The sequence below is a fragment of the Oncorhynchus clarkii genome, chromosome 8 (genome assembly GCF_045791955.1).
Source record: "Oncorhynchus clarkii lewisi isolate Uvic-CL-2024 chromosome 8, UVic_Ocla_1.0, whole genome shotgun sequence".
Classification (NCBI taxonomy): Eukaryota; Metazoa; Chordata; class Actinopteri; order Salmoniformes; family Salmonidae; genus Oncorhynchus; species Oncorhynchus clarkii.
This window is the reverse complement of record NC_092154.1, coordinates 25723498-25750185: the sequence shown is the minus strand read 5'-3', so window position 1 is coordinate 25750185 and position 26688 is coordinate 25723498. Positions and strand designations below refer to the sequence as shown.

Below are 26688 nucleotides of genomic sequence, written 5' to 3'. Positions count from 1 at the left end.
GTGTCTGCTCAAACGGTCAGAAACAGACTCCATGAGGGTGGTATGATGGCCTGACGTCCACAGGTGGGGTTTGTGCTTACAGCCCAACACCGTGCAGGACGTTTTTCATTTGCCAGAGAACACCAAGATTGGCAAATTTGCCACTGGCGCCCTGTGCTCTTCACAGATGAAAGCAGGTTCACACTGAGCACATGTGACAGACGTGACAGTCTGGAGACGCCGTGGAGAACGTTCTGCTGCCTGCAACATCCTCCAGCATGTCCAGTTTGGTGGTGGGTCAGTCATGGTGTGGGGTGGCATTTCTTTGAGGGGCCGCACAGCCCTCCATGTGCTCGCCAGAGGTAGCCTGACTGCCATTACGTACCGAGATGAGATCCTCAGACCCCTTGTGAGACATTATGCTGGTGCGGTTGGCCCTGGGTTCCTCCTAACGCAAGACAATGCTAGACCTCATGTGGCTGGAGTGTGTCAGCAGTTCTTGCAAGAGGAAGGCATTGATGCTATGGACTGGCCCGCCCGTTCCCCAGACCTGAATCCAATTGAGCACATCTGGGACATCATGTCTCGCTCCATCCACCAACGCCACGTTGCACCACAGACTGTCCAGGAGTTGGCGGATGCTTTAGTCCAGGTCTGGGAGATCCCTCAGGAGACCATCCGCCACCTCATCAGGAGCATGCCCAGGTGTTGTAGGGAGGTCAAACAGGCACGTGGAGGCCACACACACTACTGAGCCTCATTTTGACTTGTTTTAAGGACATTACATCAAAGTTGGATCAGCCTGTAGTGTGGTTTTCCACTTTAATTTTGAGTGACTCCAAATCCAGACCTCCATGGGTTGATAAATTTGATTTCCATTGATCATTTTTGTGTGATTTTGTTGTCAGCACATTCAACTATGTAAAGAAAAAAGTATTTAATAATATTTCATTCATTCAGATCTAGGATGTGTTATTTTAGTTCCCCTTATGTTTTTGAGCAGTGTATTTATAGTGTAGTTGAAAAGTTGCTGATTAGCTAAAGCTGTCTGTGATAAGATTCGAACTTGCAACCTTTGGGTTGCTAGACGTTCGTGTTACACGCCCGACCAACCTCCTTTCATTTTTGCCTTATGTAACCATACCCAACATACCATATCATTCTAAATGGAGTGTCTCAGATTTAAGTACGGAATAATACCAAATGCTCAGACTAGGTTGAAACTCGTCACTCCTGGTCATGCCAAACAATGTTTGGTTTAACAATGAAGAATGGAGCTGGCAAGAGCACAATCAGACCTTGGACCAGGCTACCAAACACCTGCAGAGATGACTTACATCACTGTGGTGTCGTGCTGAGAGAAAAACAAACACTAAACTGTCCCTCTAGATCAATTTGGGGATTTACTGCTCTTCACACCAGTCAGTGTGATGGATCACAAGATTTAGACATCTCTAATTGATTCCCAGAGGGTCTGCAGCAGGGGCCAGGGGGATAGTCTCTGGTCCTGTCCAGATCTACACCTCAGCAGGCAGTTAGCCCCATTCCTGACTTAGAGGACAGCACATAACCTCTATCTCAGGTGTTGAAATGCTTACTTTCCCAGTTACCTCCGATTGTTCGGTTTCACTTTGACTATTCACAGTGCATTATCTGTTGAATTGTTTGACACCTCTGAATAACATGGGGTAATGTAAGTGGAAATCTTTATTTTTTTGCCAAAATGTTTGTACAATGCAAGCTTTTCAGCCACTGTCACAGGTTTGATCTGTCTCCACCAGAATTGAATGATTCAAAAACCTTGGGTCTTCTTCCAAATTCTTAGTTACTTCCAACTTTTAGCTTTGACAAACTACCTGCTGACCAAAACAGGATATTATTACCAGTCCCATCCGCCACAAACACAGGGGTTGGGTACAGAACGTGGCTCAATGAGAAATAGTTCATGATAAATGACTCAAATCACAAGTAATCTTCTCAGATGACTGAGTCAGTAATAACGGCAGATCTAGCTGTAAACAAAAATGGCTACAATGGTAATTCAGGCAATTAACTTAAAAACAAAAGTTAAAATCAAATGTAACTTTAAATATCTACTTATGGAACATAATATCGATGATTACTACCATTAACGTGAATATTTTTGTTTTACTTAAAAAACAAATTTAGAATATGTACAATGCATTCAGTCACATAAAATGCCACATATTCTAGTTGACATATTGCTGCGATGCTGTTCATCTACAGCTGGGTCCAAAAATACTTGTTTGGGTTTGAGAATGCACAGGATAAAATACCAATATTGCCAGATGGCCACCACACTACACAGCATTGTGCAGAATGTCACAGTATAAACTTGGTGAAAATCCTCAAATAAAAATTATAAAAAGGAATATTAAAAAAAAAATCATGTCATTATTGACACCTTTTTTTTTTAAAGTACGGTCTTGAATAACTTAAGGTTTGTGGTGCTTGAATGGATACTGTCTAAGCACCCTTGCAAATTTTAATGGTTTTAAATAAGATTGTGTGTATGTAGAATTGATAATAGATGGGTAGTCTTCCCTCTAAAACAGTGACTATCACAGGAGCATTAAGCAACACCACCATCCAGAGGACTGGGGGGGAATTTGACAGAACCTGAGGTAGCAAAGACAAATAATAGACTTTGGCTATAAAACGCAATCTCGCATAATGCATTTAAAACCACCTTTTTTAACACTCTCAGTTAACACTAGGCTACATATCTCTATATAAAAATATATATAAATTAAAACCTAAATGCAATTTTGTGACAACATCGTGATCCCGAGGGAGAACGTTAATCCTATGTCAACTGTACAGTGGAAAAAAAGAGCATTTAAATCCCATCATTCACAATATACACAAGTAATGTATACCAAAGATATCATTACAAAATACTTCAAAATAAAAGCCAAGAAAATATTGTATTCCCTCGAATATGGGAGCAAAGAACACTTTAACACAGACCAAATATGCAATGTTGTTAGGTATCTTTCAGTTAAAAAAATGTATATGTACAAAAATATATACACATTACTTCACTAGATTATGAGGCTTATTTTTTCAAATGTTTCTCTCTAAACAAAGGCATAAACCAAATTCTGCCGGCCAATGAGTGTTTACCTTCCTAAAACCATGTAACTTCAAAAGAAAGCTGCTCGTGGTACTTCCAAGAATCAAGTGTCCCCCTTTCCAAAATTCAAATGTCCTCAAACTAATTTCCAAACAAATTGTTTTTTCTCAATGAACTCATGCAGCCGTGTGATGAGTCGTAAGCATGCAGAATTGAAGGGTGTGGTGTGGGGGCAGGGGTGGCATAGGCCTCAGTAGACTCTGGGGATGATGCGGTAGCGGACTTCTCGGCAGTAGTCATCCCACGCCGAACCGTACTTCCTCCTGCACTGGGCCTCGTCTCGGGCCTCCCGGTGAACGAGTAGGATGGATAGGTAGATCACATAGAAGTATGGCAGGATGTGGGTGAACCCTACAGGACGACCACAGACAACACAAAAGGTCAACATACACTACAGCGTCTCATCTTCACACTATAAACCCATCAAAACACGTCTAGCTTTACTGGGCTGTTTCTGATGCCTCGTCAGTACAACTCAGAAAAAAAGACATACAAAAAACAAATACCTGGTAACTAACTAGCTGATTAGACATCACTCACCACAGGGTAGGGACCATGCCAGAGCCATGATGAGGTCACCCAGGTAGTTGGGGTGACGGACTAGCCCCCACAGACCAGATACCAGGAGACTCTTCCCAGTGGCAGTAGGGATAGTTTTCAGATCTGGAAAACAGAGAGATACAGTGAGTCCAACAACATGATGGGGACTAACTCCACCCCTTTATCAAGGCAGAGAGCCTGCAAAATGGATAATGTTTATACATGAATAAGATGCACTGGGACTGAGGACTTACGGGATAATGTGGGGTCTGATGGATTTCTTCTGAAGGCGTTTTTCTGTGAGTTTGCTTTACGGAAGATGCTAAATCCAATGACTAACAAATGACAAAGAAAATGTCACTGTTGGTCATACAACAAAAAGAATATCACAGATGACATGTAGAACTAATATGAACATAAGCCAATACTAAAGGTCTGAGTACGGAGTCAGTACTACCGACTAACCATTGAGAGTGACGATGCCTATGATCCAGGGCAGAGAGAGGTGATTGGGGTGGTGAACCAGATAGTAGGCCTGGAGACTGAAGGTGAAGGGGACCCACATTAAGTCTCCAAATGCCAGCATGAAGCCAAACCCATCATGGGTAATATCCATATAGCTCAGGACGCCCTCCTGGGGAGCAACAATCCACCATTAGATTACAACCAAATAAATGGACTAAATACCAAATCGGGCAGAAAGAAAAATCAAGTTTTGTACCTCATGCCAGAAGGCATCAAGCACATAGAGCAGGTGGAAGCAGTTGACCAGGATCATGGCTGGTGAGGGGTAGTCCAGGTGGTGGAGTTGCATCTCGGCCAGAGCCATGGCAGCGTTAATCACCAGCTGGACAGAACAGAGATGTCAAAATCTAATCAAATTGTATTGGTCACATACACATATTTAGCAGATGTTACTGCAGGCATAAAGAAATGCTTGTGTTCCGAGCTCCAACAGTGCAGTAGTGTCTAACAATTCACAAATCTAAAAGTAAAGTAATGGAATTAAGATCACAGCTCTGAATAAACACTCTCATTGAACAGACAGTTAAACAAACTGGCTCCAAAATGTACAGTAGTATCATTTTAGGATTTACTCAAAGCAGTTTACATTTTACCACTAGAGGGAGTAATGAACACAATGGGAAACTGAACAGAGTTTATTTTGTATTCGCAGTTGTTTGGGGAAATAAACAGCTTAATCTACACTAAACGTCTCTAACATACAGCTGAAAAGTACTTTAATGGAAATATTTCAGTACACTACAGTGAAACTTACCCAACCAATCAATCCTGGGCGCAGCTCACAGAAGTATTTGAGATCAAAGCCTTTGATCCGGGGGTTAAGTTCACTTCCCATGAAAAAGTCATAAATAACACTCCCTGGGGAGGTGAGAAGAACAAATTAATCATATTATGTTGACCATTTGTGAGGCATCATCATTCAAATGGGTAGTACAGAAATACAGCTTTCACCTCGAGGATTGGAATGTATTCTTAAATCAGAATCAATTGAACATTTGATGAAAAAGATGGTGGATACTTTACCTAATTATATTCTATTGCTCTTAACCTTATGCTGGTCCATGTCATAATAGAGCCATTTCATGGAATCATATCACACCCAGATTGTAGAAGTATATTTACCAGTGACAACTACACACAACCACCCACCCACTCACCAGAGTTTCCTCCAGGGGCCAGCAGGTCCTGGGTTGCCCAGCGAGAGCGGACATACAGGTAGACACTAAGTAGGACAGAGCAAAGCAGGGAAGACACAGCCAGCTGGAGGAAGTGGCTGTGGATGTAGCTGAGGTCTATCTTGTGGTGCACTGCAGCCCCCAGGGCAGCCACCGTCAGCACAAAGGCATAGAGGGCTGGTGGTGGATGAGAGGGAGACATACAGGGTTAATACACAGGAAGTACCTCAACCAAAAGGTATTTCCTAGTTTCCTTTTACGACTTACATGTTAATGAAATACATTGGCATAGTGCTTTACTACAGCTATCAAAAGTGCTGGGGGTAACAGACTAGTTCATCTCATTTCATTCCTTTGAAAAAAAAGAAAAATAAAAAAAAGAAGACAAAACACAGAAGAATGCCTCACTGTTCATTCTGTATTTCAGCCTTCCTCCATTCTTCAGGGGCATTCCTTCCACAACCTGGGGACGACAAAAGCACACAGGTTGGACATTCATTCAACCTTACAGGAAATACATTATCTGAGAGGGTAAATGTAGATAGGACAGGTGACTTTTTGTACAACATCCCTTTTACTAATGTCTCCCAGACCTAGAGAACATGTGATTTCCTGGGAGCCATATGGTGAAAGTTTCATACATTCTGAAAAAGACACGTGTGCTTCAACAGTTTTCAGAAGGAAGATCAGGAGATTACGAAAATAAGAACAAAATGCCCCATTCTCTCCTGTAGAGTTCCAGTGTGGATCGTAGCCTACTCCCGCTGACTAATCAAATTTTTCTCCTCTGCTCCGGGTAATGAGCAGAAGTGAGTGCCGGTCATGTGCTCTGTTCAGGTTACAGATGGGAGTCATGTGTACTGCCTGCACTCTCAGGGGTGGTCGGTGTGTGTATTTGCCAGTGTGTGTAGTCTTAAGAGGGGTGGGAGTAGAAATTCTAAGAATGCAGTCATCTACGGTTCAGTTCTTTTTTTCTCTCCACAATGACTAGAACAGAATTAGGTGATTCTGATTCTACATGTGTGCCAACAAAGCAGTGAGGTGGGCGATCATGGTACCTTTCCAACAGGCAGCATGTAGAGCAGGGCCTGGAAAAGCAACCAGAGGACCACCATGCCAAACACCTGTAGGTCCCACAGGGAGTCAAGGGCAGGCAGGGGGGGGGAGCTCATCAGGCTAGCATCCTCCTGACTGCAAACCACCATCAGGCCCAACACCGTCGCAGGCAGGAGCAGAGTCATGCAGAACACTCCTGCAAATACAGTGGGAAAGACACTGAGTGACTGGAGCCAAGGGAAGTCAGCCTGGTCCTTCTCCAACTGTCTGACTTAGGTTTACCCTGTTACCGGCCCCTCAAGAAATACATTGCCAAAGGATTTACAGACTACCTCTCCAGAGGGTAGTGAGGTCTGCACAACGCATCACCGGGGGCAAACTACCTGCCCTCCAGGACACCTACACCACCCGATGTTACAGGAAGGCCATAAAGATCATCAAGGACAACAACCACCCGAGCCACTGCCTGTTCACCCCGCTATCATCCAGAAGGCGAGGTCAGTACAGGTGCATCAAAGCTGGGACCGAGAGACTGAAAAACAGCTTCTATCTCAAGGCCATCAGACTGTTAAACAGCCACCACTAACATTGAGTGGCTGCTGCCAACACACTGACTCAACTCCAGCCAACTTTAATAATGGGAATTGATGGGAAATTATGTAAAATATATCACTAGCCACTTTAAACAATGCTACCTAATATAATGTTTACATACCCTACATTATTCATCTCATATGTATATGTATATACTGTACTCTATATCATCTACTGCATCCTTATGTAATACATGTATCACTAGCCACTAACTATGCCACTTTGTTTACATACTCATCTCATATGTATATACTGTACTCGATACCATCTACTGTATCTTGCCTATGCTGCTCTGTACCATCACTCATCCATATATCTTTATGTACATATTCTTTATCCCCTTACACTGTGTATAAGACAGTAGTTTTGGAATTGTTAGTTAGATTACTTGTTGGTTATTACTGCATTGTCGGAACTAGAAGCACAAGCATTTCGCTACACTCGCATTAACATCTGCTAACCATGTGTATGTGACAAATAACATTTGATTTGATTTTGACTTGGTCTGGGTACCAGTTTGTTTAGCTATCATTCCACTCCTTGCTACGCCAAACATCTTTGACATACGACACGGAGCGCAAGGAGTGGAATGTTATCTAAACAGAAGGTACACAGGCTAGTGCAGACAAGCACCCTAGTGCAATTTGATTGGCAAAACATTGTGTAGACTAGCACCATTGTTTTTTTCCCTCACTTTATCCAGAACATGACAAGATGGGCTAGGCACAGCAACCACATTTCTGTTTCTCACCTAGCCTCCCTCCAAACTCCAGCTCAGTGGTGATGGGGGCTGTGGCTACTGCAGGCTTCTGCTCAACCTCCTCCGTATGCTCGGCTGGCTTGGCATCACCGTCATCCTTCCTGCGTCTCAAGTTGTAGCGGCTCTCTACTACTTTCTTCTCTGGCTCCACCTCTGCAGGCTTCTGGAAGTAGACACACAAGGGACAGGCTGACTGGTATTTATTTACACAGACATGAACATGTCTAACCAACTGTGACTTGCGCTTATGGGGGAGGTTATCGTAGAATAGACAACGTTTGGTCTAGAGGTCGACCGATTAATCGGAATGGCCGATTAATTAGGGCCAATTTCAAGTGTTCATAACAAACCGGAATTTTTGGACACCGATTTTTTTCTCTCTTTTTTTAATACACATTTATTTAATCTTTATTTAACTTGGCAAGTCAGTTAAGAACACATTCTTATTTTCAATGATGGCCTAGGAACGGTGGGTTAACTGCCTCGTTCAGGGGCAGCAGGGTAGCCTAGTGGTTAGAGCTAGTAACTGGAAGGTTGCAAGTTCGAACCCCCCGAGCTGACAAGGTACAAACCTGTCGTTCTGCCCCTGAACAGGCAGTTAACCCACTGTTCCTTTAAAAAAAGATATATTTAATGACAGATTTTCACCGTGTCAGCTCGGGGTAGCCAATCTTGCAACTAGTTAACTAGTCCTTGTGCACTCCACAAGGAGATTGCCTGTTACCCTGGCTTACTGTATTTGCGTAAGTTGCTAGCTAACATTAAACTTATCTTATTAAAAACAATCAATCATAATCACTAGTTAACTACACATGGTTGATGATATTACTAGATATTATCTAGCGTGTCCTGCGTTGCATATAATCTGAATGAACATACAAGGCGCATAAACATTCATTCAAACAGCACATTCATGCATTTTGCCAGCAGCTCTTCGTTGTGCGTCAAGCCTTGCGCTGTTTATGACTTCAAGCCTATCAACTCCCGAGATGAGGCTTCACTTGTAACCGAAGTGAAAAGGCTAGCTAGTTAGCGCGCCAAATAGAGTTTCAAACACCACTTGCTCTGCATGGGTAACGCTGCTTCGAGGGTGGCTGTTGTCGTTGTGTTCCTGGTTCGAGCCCAGGGAGGAGAGGGACGGAAGCAAAACTGTTACACTGGCAATACTAAAGTGCCTATAAGAACATCCTATAGTCAAAGGTTAATGAAATAGAAATGGAAGAGAGAGAAATAGTCCTATAATAACTACAACTCAAAACTTCTTACCTGGGAATATTGAAGACTCATGTTAAAAGGAACCACCAGCTTTCATATGTTCTCATGTTCTGAGCAAGGAAGTTAAACGTCAGCTTTCTTACATGGCATATCTTCTCCAACACTTTGTTTTTGAATTATTTAAACCAAATTGAACATGTTCATTTATTTTTTTGAGACTAAATTGATTTTATTGGTGTATTATATTAAGTTAAAATAAGTGTTCATTCAGTATTGTTGTAATTGTCATTATTACAAAAATATCAAAAAAACTAAAAAAAAACTAAAAAAAAAAACGCCCGATTAATCGGTATCGGCTTTTTTGGTCCTCCAATAATCGGTATTGAAAAATCATAATCGGTCGACCTCTAGTTTGGTCTCACACAGCTGGTGAGATGGGGGGGGGGGGTACAGAGTCTACAGACACCAAAGACTGGCGTCTCGTTGTGACACATAGCCCGAACGCGCACCTCCCCAATATTAAACAACCAACATAGCCTACGCGTCCTTTATTCATTTGAATGTGTTGACGGTTGGAGAAATTTCTTGAGCCGTGCTCAGAATTTAGAAAGTACGAAAGCCAGCGGTGAAATATTCTACAACACTGCTGCGTGTACACGTCCATGTTTTGGTTACACAGGTCAGACAAATATGGGGAAAATACGACAGCAAAATAAACAGTACGACTTTAATAAAAGGTGCAATGTCTCACTATACAGGCCAAAATCTATGATGCAAAGCCAGTGAATTCAGTGACAGGCAGACACTATGAGCGTTCCTGTCATGCCCATCCATTCTATTTGCCAAACAAATTAGCTTTAGATGTGCATCTGCTATTAAAGGGAAAAGTGAACACTTATCTTGTTATAGCAGGAAATACCATAAACCATTGTTTGGTTTTACTACTAAGTTGGCAGTGTTACATGGCCACGGGCATACTGATAGCCAAAGTCTTGGTATTTGTTTAACGTAAACTAGTCCTCATAACGTGCAATGAGAGCCTCTAAGGAGAGCAGAGAAAACAGGCAGCACATGTTCCAACAGCATGTTGGGGCGGCAGGGTAGCCTAGTGGTTAGAGAGTTGGACTAGTAACGGAAAGGTTGCAAGTTCAAATCCCCGAGCTGACAAGGTACAAATCTGTCGTTCTGCCCCTGAACAGGTTCCTAGGCCATCATTGAAAATAAGAATTTGTTCTTAACTGACTTGCCTAGTTAAATAAAGGTTAAATGTGACTGACTGATGGAACATTAGCAAGATGGTGTGCGTGTGTAGCTCAGTCAGGCTGACTCCCCCATACAGTCCTCCCAACACACAGGAGGTACAACATGCACGCATCATAACATTCCTACAAGCAGTACAGCTAGGGAGAGTTTCATTGTCTAATGCCATGACTTTGGTTCCCCCAACACAAACTTTTACATTTGTGATTATGATAATTATGGATGAAGAGTGAAAAAAATATTCCTGAAGTCTCACCTCGTTGACTTTGTTAGCAGTATCATTCTCCTCTGTCATTTCATGCTTATTGTTGATATTGTTCTCAATTGGCTTTGCCTGTGGTAAATTAAAACGGAGTGAAGGAAGCAAAAACATCAACATGCAGAAAAGGGGATGTGATGACCAACATCGCATGTCTAATGACTCTACTGAATTAACACTAAGTGGTTATTTCACACTACACGAAAAAAAAAAAATGGGTTAATTACGCCATTGTTTGCTAATGCTTGATCTATTAAATATCGCCATCTCTTTGGAGGCCATACATTTTACAGTACATCCTGAATACACAAACTCAGGCAGCAAACAAACATCAGTAGAGCAATATTTCAAAACAAAAAGCCATTCTAAATCCCTGCAGTGAGTGTGACATCACATGCTCCTCACCACAGGAACGAGTCTGACCTCCAGCACTTCTTTCAGTTTGTGGGTCTCCGCGATGAAGGTGCCGCTGACAGTGCGTGACGAGGAGCGCCTGGTGGTCCTGGCTGGGCTACGGGAGCGACTGCGCCGCCGCGACGGGGAGCGTGAACGAGAACGACGGCTTGGTTTGAACCCAGTGGGATTCTGGAATAACATAAGTTACAGCATTTAGCAAGGTTACAACTTGTTATTACATAGCTATTACATAAGTGAATTGTAAAAGACAATGGAGCAATCAACTTATTATAAAAGGCTCAACAGTTGATTATGTACTATATAATAATAATATAAGCTCAAAATATCTTAACATTCTCATGGTATAAAAACACCATCCAAAGAGAAGTCACATTATGTGACATTTATATTCATCTGGGTCACGTCTTCAGTGACATGGTTGCCATGGAGATAGATTGTGCTACTACCTTCATGTCAGCCTCTCTGAGCTCCAGTTCGGTGCCGTCCTTGTAGATAACAGTGTAGAGCTGATTCTTGGCATCGTAGCTCAGTACCTTGACCTCGTAGAACAGGCTGCTGCCGGGCCAGCGGCCCATTACTGTGTCCCCACTCTGAAACTTGATACTCGGCATCCTCGTTTACCTGACAGAGAGCGAGAGAGAACAAGTAAAAAATATATTAAAAAAAACAGGAAATACAAGGATTTTGAACCTTTGAACTAAGGCCGAAAATATTATTTCAGTGTTAAGACATGCTGCTTCTGTTCTCTTTCACTTTACCCCGACAAATTCAACAAAGGTGGCAAATTATAAGTAGGCCTATCACGTTAGATAAACTTTTTCAAATGAATCAGGTGTGCATACCAAAACCATCTACGATGGGGGAGAAACGCTCTTTCCCCAGGATTAGGCTAGATGAAACATTTACAGTGTGCATTAAGAAAATGTAAAGGGGGACAGACTCGTGTAACGCTTGACACAATGGAGCAGTGAGGTCAGCAGTATGGAAGGGGCTGCGGAGCTCACAGAAGTGCTGACGTGAACATCCCAACTAGGTTTAACCCCTTTGTCACTCTTTCAATAGCCTTTGTACACTGGATTTGAGTAACGGTCAAGTAACATCAAAAAATGCATTTTAGAAGTTTGACAGACATTGGAAGTTGTGCTTCTATCAAACTGTCAATACACATTACACACACACTTTGAAAACCTAGATCCTCATCAAAGCAGATATTATTTAAATAGAGGGAAACAGAGGTGAAATGCCTGACATATATTCCCAACTACTACCCAAGCTCACTGGAATTCCACAGCTCTTGTCCTTGTAATGACCACAATCAACTACTCAGCACTGGCCTGGGTCATATTTGTCATCTAGTATAAGTCAAAACGAGACACCACAGCTGCTGAAATGTTTTAGAAAAATAATAAATACGTTAAAAAGTGTCCTTTTCCTAATGGCCCACACAGATTATAAATAGAAGCAGTGAGCCAGCCCACTAATGTAGTAAAGCACATTCCATAACATCTCCATTAATGAATACCAACACTGACACACCAATAGGCTCTGTGATGGTGTCCTGGCGTCCCTGATGAATTCCATATGGTTAAAGGTATAGCTAAACGACGCGGACAGTGTTCCCTACTCCAGGAATGATGAAAGTATGCGCGGTATGATGTGGGTGGAGCTTTGAAAGTTAGCCCATACCTTGTGTGTCATACCTCGGGCACACAGCCTTTTAAATACAACACCCAAAAGTAAAATAGTTTCAATGAATAGATCAAAATACTCTAAATGGGAGTTTGTAATTGGTTTTATAGAAAGTAAATTCACCCAGCCCCCGCTAGTTCATTAACCTTAGAGAAGTTCAGCCGCCAGCTAGCTAGTTTCCTTGATGTGACTGAATGATGGATGTTACGCGCAAGTCTGTGTTGAACATATTCCCATAGAATTAGACGTTTAAAGTTACTTTAGAAATATATATATATATATCTCTAAAGGGGGAAAAAATGACATCTGTGGATGTTTGGTCGGAAATATATTTATCCATCTATAGCTAGCTAACTTAGTTGGTCAGAAAAACAAAGCGAGCAACAAAAAACTAACGTTATCTACAAAAAAAGGTAGGCTAGCTAGCCACCTTAGCTAGTCATTAGATTGAATTGGAAGAGCAATCAGAACGGTGTAGTGAAGCTAACTTTGGCGGTTAGCCAACGTCAACTATCAAAATGGGCAACCCAAAATATGATTCAATGTGCAAAAGGTAACCTTAGATTCGTGGAAAAGATTGTTCGAATGTATCTGCTCCTTTAATGACCATAGCTCCAAGTGACAGCGGGATGGAGGGAAAACGTCATGAATTCAAAACTTTGTTAGTAATTGTTGACCTAACTAGCTAGCTAGTAGCAGGCGAGCTAAACTCGGCGACCAAGTACATCACTGATGTCGTCAACGGTCGGTCATTGGAATAGGTCAACTAACATAGATACCTATGTTCCAGGGCATGTTTACGTTTTTGCAACTGTAAACACTGCACCGACGCATAAATAAGTGTAAAATAGTTGAATGAGTAGAGGCAAAACTAAGAGTTAGCCACTAATAAAAAGTTGTTCGCTAGATAACTAAATATGCTCAGCTGTAGTGGTTACTGTAGCTAACTTTAGCTAGCTGACCCCACGCAACCCCCAAACACACTCAAGAAAACCCGTTAGCTAGCGGCCAAGTTCTCAACAAAGACATTTAAAACGTTACCACATTTATGCACAATAAATGGTAAATATGCATCAACGCTATTACCTTTAGATAACACGTACGAATCCAATTAGGAAAATAAGATATGTATCCTGCTAAAAACGTGGAACAAAAATATAGCTAGCTATATTTGTAAAAATCCGTAGCTGAATGTAGAGCGCGTTCTCCCTCCCTCTATCCGCGATGCCCACCAGTCTGATGGCGCGAAGCTCGCTGATTGGCTACAATGCTTTTCTTTTAAAATTATAAAATGTTCTGATTGGTCGATAGAGGATTTTAACAGAGTGCGGATTGGTTGTAACCGGTTTGTCCTTACCACTTTTGTTGACGGTGTCAGATTTCTAGCCTTGCCAGTTACTTCAGTGATTCCAACTCGGTGTACTTGGTGTCATGTGCCATAAGATTTCTACAAGCGTCAGACAAAATGGAGGAAATATTTTTTGTAATTGTATGGAAGATAATCTTTGTTTTAGTAAAAATGGAAGTTAATGTTTAAACGGATTTTAATTACATCAGCATTATTGATGCATGGAAAATGCTATATCATACAAACCCTTTCTTGATTTATGTAGTAAATTGTAGAGCATTTACAACAATTTGTTAATAAACAAAGTAAACTGATTACAGTTGGTCATAAAATGTTATTTAAAATTGTATTAAACTTAAAACGAAACTATCAACAATTGAAATCCAGAAATCTGTAAATAAATGCGCATCATGTATTAACTTATTACTGCCCGTTAATTACACTAACGGAAAAAACGGTTAGACAGCACAGTTCAACACATTTTTCCACTTTCTAAAGTGCTCATGCATTCTAGACGTCATTAGATATTGAATCTAATTGTGAATTAATCTGACTGGAGCTGAAAACAGTGCAGAACCAGTGACACTATCTACCAAATGTCAGGTATATATTAGATGTTCACAACATCTTGTTGCAGGAGTTGCTTTCAACATTACAAACCAGCTGTAACATGGTGCTATGCCATCCCCTCTATGAAGCTCTGATTTATCTTCAACACATTGGGTTAACTGACCTCACATTGAATTGCACAATGTAGGATGTTGCTTTATAGGCTTAGAGATAGATTACAAAACTACATTCAAGGAGTCTGAGATATTGCGAAGAAATAACCAAAACATAGGATTATGAAAGATGATTATCATGAAACATATCTTCTCTCAGCAGTCAGTTATAACTGGGCATGTAAAGTCAAAACAGATGTCACAATTCAAAGTTCACACACAGTCATTTCATGACTACGGAAGGAAACCAAAAAATATTTTGAAAATTCAAACAAACTCTACAGTCCAATTACAGCGTTTTCTCCACCTGCTCTCTCTGAGGTCATGAAGCCAAACAGCCGCTTAGTCGATCTTCCTGTCTTACAGCAGTTTCCGTCCCTGCAGAGCCTTCTCTCTACTCCGGTACAGATGAACTGCAAATGGACTGGCATTCTTCTCAGACCCTCCTCCAGGAAACATCTTTCTACTGTTCATTATGTTGCAAACAACTGCACACAGTAGATTACTCCCACTGTGAGATCTTGTCACCCCTGTAAAAAGAAGCTGCAAGACCAGAAGCAGATGATTGGCCTCATTTTGCAATGGACATAGGCTTGGGTTCAGACAGCAACTGTGTGGGGGGGTTAAAAATAGCTTGGGCAACAGTCGAGAGATTTCTCTGCTTCATTTTCAGTTAGTCCTGCCTCTTCCTGTTCGCCTCAGCTAACCTGTGTCTGTAGAAGAGCACGAAACCCGAGGCTCCGATACATTCACTGCTAATCGGGTGTGAAATAGGGGGTAATGTAACACAATGTGACTGGTCTGCTACTAAGAATAGGCCTGCAGGGAATTCCCTAGACCTACTTAAGGAACAAGTGGCTGAGGCAGTGACTTGACTTGTGAGGGGACAGTTCTAAAGCAAGTACAGTCTTATGACCTCTTTATACCAAACATCTGTAAAGTATTCAACACAGATAGAGTAAAACACAAGGCTTATAATCACCATGAGACAAGACAAGTCCAAGATTTTCACCTAAGCTCAATTTCAGTGTTTCTGCTGAATTATTGTTTTCAAGCTTTTGAATATTTGATGAATGCCCTGCATGTAAAATGGTGTGATCTCCCACACATTCGCTTTGTTGCAGATAAACAAGTTATATTCAAAGGCTGAGAAGAGCTCTGTGAGAGAAACTGCTGATGCAGCACAAGTCCATGTATGGCTTCTTGACTCGTCAGAACAGTCTGAGCTCCTGTGGATCACATTTTGTCCCACAGCAGGAGAGAAATATCCAGATTAAAAAGTTAAGAATGAGTTACTGAAACTATGTCAATTGAACACCACAAAAAAGTTACTTTTTAATCATGTATTGCAATTTTTTTTTATTTAATTTGCTCAAACAATGTTAGCATGTAAGAAAATTCTAATTAACATGAGAACGGTATGGTACAATGTAAATGATAAAAGAATAAAGGAAACTGAAATTCCTTTCAGAGACATTCAATTGAATTTCTCAATATGTCCACCAGCTTCGGTTCCCTCAGTAGATGGAAAAATCTGATTTTGGGGACAAAAATGTAACTGTAGAGCACAGGAGGTTGGTGGCACCTTAATTGGGGAGGATGGGCTTGTGGTAATAACTGGAGCGGAATTGATGGAATGGTATCAAATACACCAAACACATGGTTTGATGCCATTCCAGTCGCTCTGTTTCAGACATGAGCCATCCTCCCCTCAGCAGCCTCCACTGCTGTAGAGGATATATACATTTTCAGATTTCCCAAGCGCTAAGAACCTAAACTATGTAACAAACTGCTCTGTAACATACAAATGGCATGAGGAAAATACACCACTTCTTGTGTTCAATTGTACTTTGTAACATAACTTCATTCTCCCATTAAAATAACTATTCCAGGACGCAAAAAAAACAATGATCATGTGTGAGATTATGACAGTTCCTAGAATTATTACTAGTCTTTTTAAATCTTTGACATATTAAATGTAAATTCAGAACAAGGCACAAACCATGAAGATCACAAACAGAATTATCCATGTAGATATGAATGATCCTTAATTAGAATGTTTCACTCCCCAATCCTAAGGACTCGATATATAGATATCTCCCTTTCTCTTAACAATGCTAAAACAAAAGGCGACTCAGTAAAGTGTGACGTGTGTAAGAGGAGATTGTAGCTGAAACCTTTGGTGTGATAGCCACACTATTGGCGATGGCTGCATCTTGTAAAGCAGGTTCATCATAGTATCATGAATTTCTATGGGTTTATAAAGTGCAATCGATGCTGTAAACACTCTTCTGTACAAACTTCCAATGCTTTGATTTGGAGATGAGAATGAAATAAATTTGTGTTTGAGCAAAACACTCACAAGGGGAGTGTAGTGAAGATAGCTCAGTCACCACGACCCCCTCAGCTGTTGCCACGACAGAACCCTGATCAAAGTCGATCCCCTTACCAGCAAGTCAAGAGAATAGAAGCTAGAGTTTTACATTGAAGACAGCTCTGTTTTACACGAGTCTCAGGTTGACCTCAGTTTGACCTTCTCTCAGTTGATTGTACATCGAGATTTTTAGGTAATCAAAAATGTTTTGTTTTGAAAAGGAAACATTTTCAATTAAAAGTAGCCATTCCCATATGAACAAAGTCAATCAAAGGGCGAAAGAAGTATGCCATTATCAGAACTTCATATTATTAGGAGAGGAAACAAAGGCAAACAAAAATGCTACAAATAATTATTAAGCACAAGTAAAACACTGAATGGCACCAGCATGGATGCGGATATGTCATGCCGACAAACTCATTTATGGGGTGTCCCTTATGTCTTTTTCATGACTATTTTTTGTATTTTTTTTCCTGCAAAAAACCATGAGTGCCATGAATTGATGGAAAATGGCGTACCTCAGTAAATTAAGTACATTATGGCTATAAACAGAGGGGGTCTGTCCATCTCATCTATTCTCTACCCATTTCTTTCAGAACACTTTAGAATCTATTAGGTGGATGTCCAGTCGTGAACAGAAGGAGGTACAGAATCACATCCTCAACAGGGCGCTGGAGTGGAGTTAAATGAACAGGAACATTTCAAGGAAAACATGTGGGGGAAATTCAACCCAGATGCTACACTTATTGCTTATAAACTGACAGACAATAACGCAACTTCTTGGCAGTCTCACCGTACATGCACCAAACACTTGACAGAAAATGAGAGGGAGGGAAAAAAAAGGTTTAGTTCATAATAACAGTACAGAGATTTCAAATAGCTCCATCTCCAGATCTGGTCATGGTGATTTTAGCAGTATTAACCGTCACTAATTGACAGAGGTTGTTTGGTAAAGAGCTACACAGATTGACTGTAGAAAGGCATGTACCCTTTGTGACCGTCTCATCAGCCTGCAACACACCGAAACAGTGAGAAGAAATGCAGTACAGTAGCTTGTTACAGCGATCATTTTGATAGAAAAAAAGAAGATAATGATATTCGGATATTAAGCCAAACAGACCAAAAGACCATCTTGAAAATATTTGATTAAGCTACTTGATATGGCCATGGTTTACATTAAAACAGACAATTGATAGACTTGTAGATATCATTTTTTCTTCTTTTGTACATATTCAGGTTAAAATAGTATTTGAGGAAGACAAGCATTACAGAGTCCTGCAGCAGTAGACAATACCAAGTCCACCAGTCAGTCCCTCATTCACATCAAGAGGCTCCCTCCAATGGCCCTATGGGAAACTGAGTCCTACTTCCCTTTCCCTCCCCTCCTGCCTCCAAACTTAACTCGCCCACTAAACGTGCCTTTTTGCTTTGAAATCACAAGTGCGCACCAACCGTTCCAAATCTTAGTGTGACCGCTGTCTGACTTCTCACACTTCAATGGTTAATACAGTATACAGTTCAATATAGTTAGTTTTTTGTTGATTTTCCTTGTTTTCTTGTGTTATCGACAAAGAGAGAAATCTTTGCATAATGACAGTCAATTCTCTTCATGACCGTGTCCTGTCCTCCAGGTGAGGCTGCGGGAAAATGGCAGCAACGGCCAGGCTTCACAAGATGGACGCCAGCAGTGCTTCCATGCTACACGCCTCCCGCACTCCCTCGTCCCCAGTTGTGTGCCTGACGCTGCTCCGCCCACAAACTCTGTCTGCTGTATTAATTCAGTTATTGTCATCATCAGCGCCACCTTTTTAAACTTTTTTTTTACCTTGTTTGTTGCTTTATAATATTGTCCTATCTGAAGTTGACCTGTCTCAGTTGTCCGGTAATAGGTGTAATTTACAGGGAGGTGAGATCCTTCTACACAGTGTTCGACTTGCCCAGCTCCTCTCTGATGGCTGTGGACAGACAAACAACATGTCAGTTATATTGTGTTTTGTGCTGTCTTTGCTGTGATATGATCTTAGCAGCGGCTTGAATGGTTTGATGCTAATTCTCTGATGACAAAGGTACAGCAGGCCTCGTAAGCGTAAGGACTTCCTCCCTGTGCTTTGAGGAACTTGTTTCACACCCTGTCACATACTACAGAGCAGTATGTGCATAAGGTTAATCAAGCAATCAGTTACCATCAATGAGTTCCTCTTTCAGTTTTGATAACTCCTTCCTCATCTCGTCCAGAATGTCCTGAAAATACAAGTTTGGAAGGTGAAGATTAGAGACAAAAAAACAGTGGAAAAACAAATAACTTGTATCAACCTTCAGGTTCTTTGGACATGTGAGATGGGGGAAAACAGAGAGCATAGCATCAATGAGCGATACTGTCCCAGAGAGCTGAATGAGTTTTAGTAAGCCCATAGTGTCACTCCTCTGTGTTACTGCTCTGAATGAGGCTGCTGCTGTGTGCACAGATAGGGAGGGTATATGAAAAATCTACACTTATCTAACAGGCTCCTTCATAGGGGAGAAGGGAGGGATTGCCGCAGCACAGGACACAGTCATTGGGCACACCCTCTCAGTGCTCTTTAGTATGCTGTGTAAAATACTACAGCTCCAGTGTACTGCCAGTAAACAGCAAATCAGGTCATTTTTTTACTTGTCTCCTCTGAATACCTGTTTCAATCTGTCATAGTCGAGACCTTCTGTTGGTACCCCGTTGGCACTTAGGGATCCAGTCGGTGTGGATTTTGGTCTGTAGACGAGAAACAGAAAAGTTAGAGTAGTATACCTAAACTGGGGCTATTGTCAAGGGGGCCTTCAGAAGTCCCTCTTGGAGGAAAACAAGACAGCTAAGTGCCGACTGTGGCTAGTTCATTCTCCTCCGCATTCAGTCCTCAGACACTTCAATCACTCTTTTAAAAAATGTGCAACTATAACATAAACAAGTTGAAAGAAAGCGCATTGAAACACCAAAGGAGGACATCTGAGATTTCAAATTGACGGTTTGATATCAAAACACAACAGGAAACCTAGGAAGTTACAGACTTAAACAAACAAAACAAACTGTCATCATATACCAACATTATTGTTTTAAATTCAGAATTTGGAAACTGATACACAAATATGACAATGTAGCGCATAAGAGTACCACAATTATTTTCAGGCCATTTCACATCAATTTGTCAGCATTGATCGACACTAGTGGTAAACAACTGAGCCTATTTGACAGGGTACCTAACAATTTGGCTGCCTACATACAGTATGAGGCTCCTTCATGAACTTAGTTAGTTCAAGCATCATTATGCTCAGAGCAAACTGAATCTAGATTTAGGCAAAGCGAACCAGTAAATTAAATGGAAACTGTAGAGTCCTATGACTGGAATCACAAATAGAATAGCTTAATGCCTTAGGTCAGGGATGAGCAACTTTGATGGGGTGGGGCCACAAAAAGCCTGAACTCATCACGAGGGGCTGTAATTAAATGTAAAATAATTATGTTAGCTGAAATGGGCTAATTGACTGACTATCAATAACTGACATAAGGGAATTGATCGGAGGGCCTTTAAATGGGGGGCCGCCAGTTGCCCTTCCCTGCCTTAGGTAAAGCCAGCCCAATGCACATGCTACACACACCAACCATTCGAGTTCACACACCAACTAATAGGAAGGAAACACACAACGGACATTGGGTAGTTTAGCCCGATTTAAACACAATCAAGTAAACTTTGGGAGCCAGAGACAGGCCGCTGTAGTTGCAGCATGCACACACAATTCAGCAGTCACACACAGCCATGCTTCTCTGCCATTGGATCAGCTGGGACAGGAACACCGTTGCCAACAAGGTAATCACCATGGTCTACAACTACAGGAATGATTCAAGGGAACTAAGGAAACTATCTGAGTGTGAAATCAGTGAAGAAATTAACTCTTGTCAGAGAGGAAGTGGAAGCCAAGAGGGGAAGTGTAACAATTCTCAATAGTTGTCTTCTGCGTGTTTGTGTATTTGCTCTCGTGGTCTCTCTGGCCTCCTCTATAGGTCAAATACTAAGGCCAGTTTATGTGAGAGAAATGTAGGATGCCAATGCAGGGCTGTGTGGCTTTATCTATTGGGTGCGTCTGGGTCAGAATTGGCAAGGAAGTGAATATTAACAGCACTGGGCGGGGTGATGTCTCCTCTAGCTTCCTCACTATACAGTAGCACACAGCCACAGAGTGTGTTGAGTATGTGTGTACATGTGAGTAGGGGGCACTTTGTGATGTGTAAGAGGGATTCCCTTTAACAGGAATTTAGCAAAGTAGGCACTGTAGGAGAGATGGACAGTAAAACAAAGATTGTAAAGCAACTGAAAACATAACATGACATAGACCTGTAGATTGCTTATTTTAAAACAAGAATAAACCAATGTATATATGTGGAATTCATTAGAAGTCTGGTGATGACTTTGCTGGCAAAACAGAGATACAGTATGTGGGAATTACAAGGCACTAACCCAAGCCCCCAAAAATATCACTTCTACTTCGATCACAGCAAATGACACAAAATGAGTAAAAAGAGAGAATTATCACTCTACAGGCCTGTATCCCTGTTTACGAGATCAGAACCCATCAGATTTCTCCACGGTGAGTCAAGTCCGTGAGAGAGAGACGACAGCTCTTAAAAGGCCTGTCCTGCAGCCCCAGGTCCCCTCCCTAAACCAACCCAAACCTACAGGCTACAGAGAAAACACGGAGTATAGCCGTATTGATGATATATTGACTTTGCTTTAAGTTAACTTTACAATGATAAAGCATTGTAATAGGAATTTTCTAGGGATCTGTTAATTGTCTGAAACTTTTCACATTAACACGCTAAAATGCAACACCAACCGACTTTAAAGGAAGTTCTAAAAAAACATCTCACATTCTCAGCGAAATAAAACAAAAAAGGACTTGTGGTGGAGGCAGTCAGCATTCTGTTTTGCATATGGAAGCTGGAGGTGCATTTCCAGGAACACGTTCTCGCCGACAAATTTAGAGCCCTGGAATTAGAACCTGGAATTTGGGGCTTTCATTGACACATCTCAGGAACACTCATTTTTCATGTATATTCTTCGTAGTGGTCTATTTACCACTACAAACCGATGCTGACACTAAGACCATACTCAACGAGCTGTATACGGCGCTCCTAGTGGCCGGGGACTTGAATACACTTAAATCAGTTTTACCTAATTTCTACCAGCATGTTAAATGTGCAACCAGAGGGAAAAATATATATATAAAAAAACTTTACTCCACACACAGAGATGCGTACAAAGCTCTCCCTCACCCTCCATTTGGCAAATCTGGCCATAATTCTATCCTCCTGATTCCTGCTTACAAGCAAAAATTAATGCAGGAAGCACCAGTGACTCGGTCAATAAAAAAGTGATCAGATGAAGCAGATGCTAAACTACAGGACTGTTTTGCTAGCACAGACTGGAATTTGTTGCGGGATTCTTCCGATGGCATTGAGGAGTACACCACATCAGTTACTGGCTTTATCAATAAGTGCATCGATGACATCGTCCCCACAGTGACTGTACATACATACCCCAACCAGAAGCCATGGATTACAGGCAACATCCGCACTGAGCTAAAGGGTAGAGCTGCCGCTTTCAAGGAGTGGCACTCTAACCTGGAAGCTGATAAGAAATCCCACTATGCCCTCCGATGAACCATCAAACAGATAAAGCGTCAATACAGGACTAAGATTGAATAGTACTACATTGGCTCCGATACTCGTCGGATGTGGCAGGGCTTGCAAACCATTACAGACTACAAAGGGAAGCACAGCCGCGAGCTAACCCAGTGACACGAGCCTATCAGACAAGCTAAATTACTTCTATGCACACGTTGAGGCAAGAAACACTGAAGCATGCATGAGAGGATCAGCTGTTCCGGACGACAGTGTGATCACGCTCGCCGTAGCCGATGAGAGTAAGACCTTTAAACAGGTCAACATTCACAAAGCCGCAGGGCCAGACAGATTACCAGGACGTATACTCCGAGCATGTGCTGACCAACTGGCAAGTGTCTTCACTGACATCTTCAACCTCTCCCTGTACGAGTCTGTAATACCAAAATGTTTCAAGCAGACCATCATAGTCCCTGTGCCCATGAACACTAAGGTAAACTGCCTAAATGACACCGACCCATAGCACTCGTGTCTGGTCATGGCTCAACACCATTATCCCAGAAACCCTACACCCGCTCCAATTTGCATACCGCCCCAACCTATCCACAGATGATGCAATCTCTATTGTACTCGACACTGCATTTCAGACCTGGACAAAAACAACTCTTACGTGAGAATGCTACTCATTGACTACAGCTCAGCGTTCAACACCATCAAAGCTCATAACTAACCTAAGGACCCTGTGACTCAACGCCTCCCTCTGCAACTGGATCCTGGACTTCCTGATGGGCCGCCCCCAGTTGGTAAGGGTAGGTAACAACACATTTGCCACGCTTATCCTCAACACGGGGGCCCCTCAGGGGTGCGTGCCCAGTCCCCTCCTGTAGTCCCTGTTCACTCATGACTGCATGGCCAGGCATGACTCCAACACCTTAATTAAGTTTGCTGATTTTTATTTATTTCACCTTTATTTAACCAGGTAGGCAAGTTGAGAACAAGTTCTCATTTGCAATTGCGACCTGGCCAAGATAAAGCAAAACAGTTCGACACATACAACGACAGAGTTACACATGGAGTAAAACAAACAGTCAATAATACAGTATAAACAAGTCTATATACGATGTGAGCAAATGAGGTGAGATAAGGGAGGTAAAGGCAAAAAAAAGGCCATGGTGGCAAAGTAAATACAAAAAGCAAGTAAAACACTGGAATGGTAGATTTGCAATGGAAGAATGTGCAAAGTAGAAATAAAAATAATGGGGTGCAAAGGAGCAAAATAAATAAATAAATTAAATACAGTAGAGAAAGAGGTAGTTGTTTGGGCTAAATTATAGGTGGGCTATGTACAGGTGCAGTAATCTGTGAGCTGCTCTGACAGTTGGTGCTTAAAGCTAGTGAGGGAGATAAGTGTTTCCAGTTTCAGAGATTTTTGTAGTTCGTTCCAGTCATTGGCAGCAGAGAACTGGAAGGAGAGGCGGCCAAAGAAATAATTGGTTTTGGGGGTGACTAGAGAGATATACCTGCTGGAGCGTGTGCTACAGGTGGGAGATGCTATGGTGACCAGCGAGCTGAGATAAGGGGGGACTTTACCTAGCAGGGTCTTGTAGATGACCTGGAGCCAGTGGGTTTGGCGACGAGTATGAAGCGAGGGCCAGCCAACGAGAGCGTACAGGTCGCAATGGTGGGTAGAATATGGGGCTTTGATGACAAAACGGATTGCACTGTGATAGACTGCATCCAATTTGTTGAGTAGGGTATTGGAGGCTATTTTGTAAATGACATCGCCAAAGTCGAGGATTGGTAGGATGGTCAGTTTTACAAGGGTATGTTTGGCAGCATGAGTGAAGGATGCTTTGTTGCGAAATAGGAAGCCAATTCTAGATTTAACTTTGGATTGGAGATGTTTGATATGGGTCTGGAAGGAGAGTTTACAGTCTAACCAGACACCTAAGTATTTGTAGTTGTCCACGTATTCTAAGTCAGAGCCGTCCAGAGTAGTGATGTTGGACAGGCGGGCAGGTGCAGGTAGCGATCGGTTGAAGAGCATGCATTTAGTATTACTTGTATTTAAGAGCAATTGGAGGCCACGGAAGGAGAGTTGTATGGCATTGAAGCTTGCCTGGAGGGCTGTTAACACAGTGACCAAAGAAGGGCCAGAAGTATACAGAATGGTGTCGTCTGCGTAGAGGTGGATCAGAGACTCACCAGCAGCAAGAGCGACCTCATTGATGTATACAGAGAAGAGAGTCGGTCCAATAATTGAACCCTGTGGCACCCCCATAGAGACTGCCAGAGGTCCGGACAACAGACCCTCCGATTTGACACACTGAACTCTATCAGAGAAGTAGTTGGTGAACCAGGCGAGGCAATCATTTGAGAAACTAAGGCTGTCGAGTCTGCCGATGAGGATGTGGTGATTGACAGAGTCGAAAGCCTTGACCAGATCAATGAATACGGCTGCACAGTAATGTTTCTTATCGATGGCGGTTAAGATATCGTTTAGGACCTTGAGCGTGGCTGAGGTGCACCCATGACCAGCTCTGAAACCAGATTGCATAGCAGAGAAGGTATGGTGAGATTCGAAATGGTCGGTAATCTGTAAGTTTGCTGATGACAACCGTGGTAGGCCAGATCACCGACAACGACGAGAACACCTATAGGGAGGTCAGAGACCTGGCCGTGTGGTGCAAAGACAACCTCTCCCTCAACGGGAGAGGTTTGGCATGGGTCCTCAGATCCTCAAAAGGTTCTCCAGCTGCACAATCGAGAGCATGGTTGCATCACTGCCTGGTAGGGCAACTGCTCGGCCTCCGACCGCAAGGCACTACAGAGGGTAGTGTGTACGGCCCAGTACATCACGGGGGCCAAGCTTCCTGCCATCCAGGACCTCTATACCAAGCAGCGTCAGAGGAAGAACCTAAAAACCTGTTCTCCTGCCACCCTAGTCATAGACTGTTCTCTCTGCTACCACATGGCAAGATGTACCGGAGTGCCAAGTCTAGGTCTAAGAGGCTTCTAAACAGCTACCCCCAAGCCATTAGACTCCTGAACATCTAATCAATGGCTACCCAGACTATTTGCATTGCCCCCCCCTTCACGCTGCTGCTACTCTGTTTATTATCTATGCGTAGTGACTTTAATAACTCTACCTACATTTACATATTACCTCAACTAACTGGTGCCCCCGCACATTGACTCAGTACCGGTACCCCCTGTATATAGCCTCACTATTGTTATTTTACTGCTGCTCTTTAATTATTTGTTACTTTTATTTCTTAATTTTGGGGGTATTTTTCTTAAAACTGCATTGTTGGTTAACGGCTTATAAGCAAGCATTTCACTGTAAGGTACCTGCAACAATTCAAATTTGATTTGATACAGATAGCCTTGCTAGCAGTAGCCTAGTGGTAAGCAGCAGCCCTGTGCTTTAGTCACGTTATTAACCAGTCATGAACCAGCAAGCCCAGGGGTCGGACCCCAGCAGTGAGCCATGCTCTACTACCCCCTGTGCTCCTTCTCTCCAGTTACATGATAATGAGCAGCAATGCAGAGGCAGTCAATGATTCAGACAGGTAGTGGATATTTTGACTCCGTTGTACTTGACCCAATAATGTGTTTAGAGACTCAGAGACTAACAATGTATTACCGTTTGTACATTTATGGAATGCTGGTACTTACCTTCCAATGACTGGGGATTTGCTACCATTCATAGTGTTACTCCTCTCCCATGGTTTCCTGGGCATGTCTGCGGAGGAGAGAAACACAAAAGCATTAGAGATAATTACACTGATATAACTGAACCACTTCATCAGAAGACAAAAAAATACTGACTGAAAAAATCTGCCAAATTACATTAACTGCTGGCCAACACGGACTAGGATCCTGGTGGTCTGAATGTGGAAGGTGCATGTTTCTGTTCTGGTCCTGTGTATCTCTGACCACTACAGTCCTGTACTGTATCCTGTACCCCA

The 26688-nt window shown here is 42.2% G+C and overlaps 2 protein-coding genes across 12 annotated transcripts in view; both read right to left on the bottom strand.

The window, feature by feature from the left end:
- Positions 1-1668: 1668 nt before the first annotated feature.
- LOC139415179 (lamin B receptor) lies at positions 1669-15280 on the bottom strand. 7 transcript variants are annotated; one of them, XM_071163070.1, is made up of 14 exons: positions 15004-15280; positions 11384-11558; positions 10944-11105; positions 10518-10595; positions 7778-7949; positions 6435-6628; positions 5785-5839; positions 5359-5553; positions 4956-5059; positions 4398-4523; positions 4142-4310; positions 3931-4011; positions 3677-3799; positions 1669-3487 (listed from the first exon to the last, which is right to left on the bottom strand). In XM_071163070.1, exons 2-14 carry the CDS (start codon positions 11546-11548, stop codon positions 3327-3329), a joined length of 1785 nt encoding a protein of 594 aa, XP_071019171.1. In that variant the 5' UTR covers positions 11549-11558; positions 15004-15280; the 3' UTR covers positions 1669-3326. The 7 variants fall into 7 exon arrangements, with proteins under 7 accessions (XP_071019171.1, XP_071019167.1, XP_071019166.1 ...); XM_071163066.1 differs by having other exon boundaries at positions 10926-11105; positions 15004-15213; XM_071163065.1 differs by lacking the exon at positions 15004-15280 and adding an exon at positions 13713-13872 and having other exon boundaries at positions 10926-11105.
- A 748-nt stretch (positions 15281-16028) lies between these two features.
- Positions 16029-26688, bottom strand: part of LOC139415177 (protein enabled homolog) — a 138758-nt gene continuing 128098 nt past the window's right edge. For all 5 annotated transcript variants that reach the window (XM_071163063.1, XM_071163061.1, XM_071163060.1 and 2 more), the window contains 4 exons: positions 26396-26462; positions 19738-19816; positions 19254-19311; positions 16029-19025 (listed from right to left, as the gene is read on the bottom strand). In XM_071163063.1, the coding sequence (XP_071019164.1) occupies positions 18988-19025; positions 19254-19311; positions 19738-19816; positions 26396-26462 (242 nt within the window). In that variant the 3' untranslated portion in view covers positions 16029-18987. The remainder of the gene's footprint in view (positions 19026-19253; positions 19312-19737; positions 19817-26395; positions 26463-26688) is intronic.

Coding starts and splice junctions, on each gene's coding strand:
- LOC139415179 (XM_071163066.1), bottom strand. CDS start 11,548: ATGCCGAGTATCAAGTTTCAGAGTGGGGACACAGTAATGGGCCGCTGG. Junction 5,060..5,358: donor GGCCCCTGGAGGAAACTCTG/GTGAGTGGGTGG, acceptor TCACCTCCCCAG/GGAGTGTTATTTATGACTTT. Junction 3,800..3,930: donor ATCAGACCCCACATTATCCC/GTAAGTCCTCAG, acceptor TCTGTTTTCCAG/ATCTGAAAACTATCCCTACT.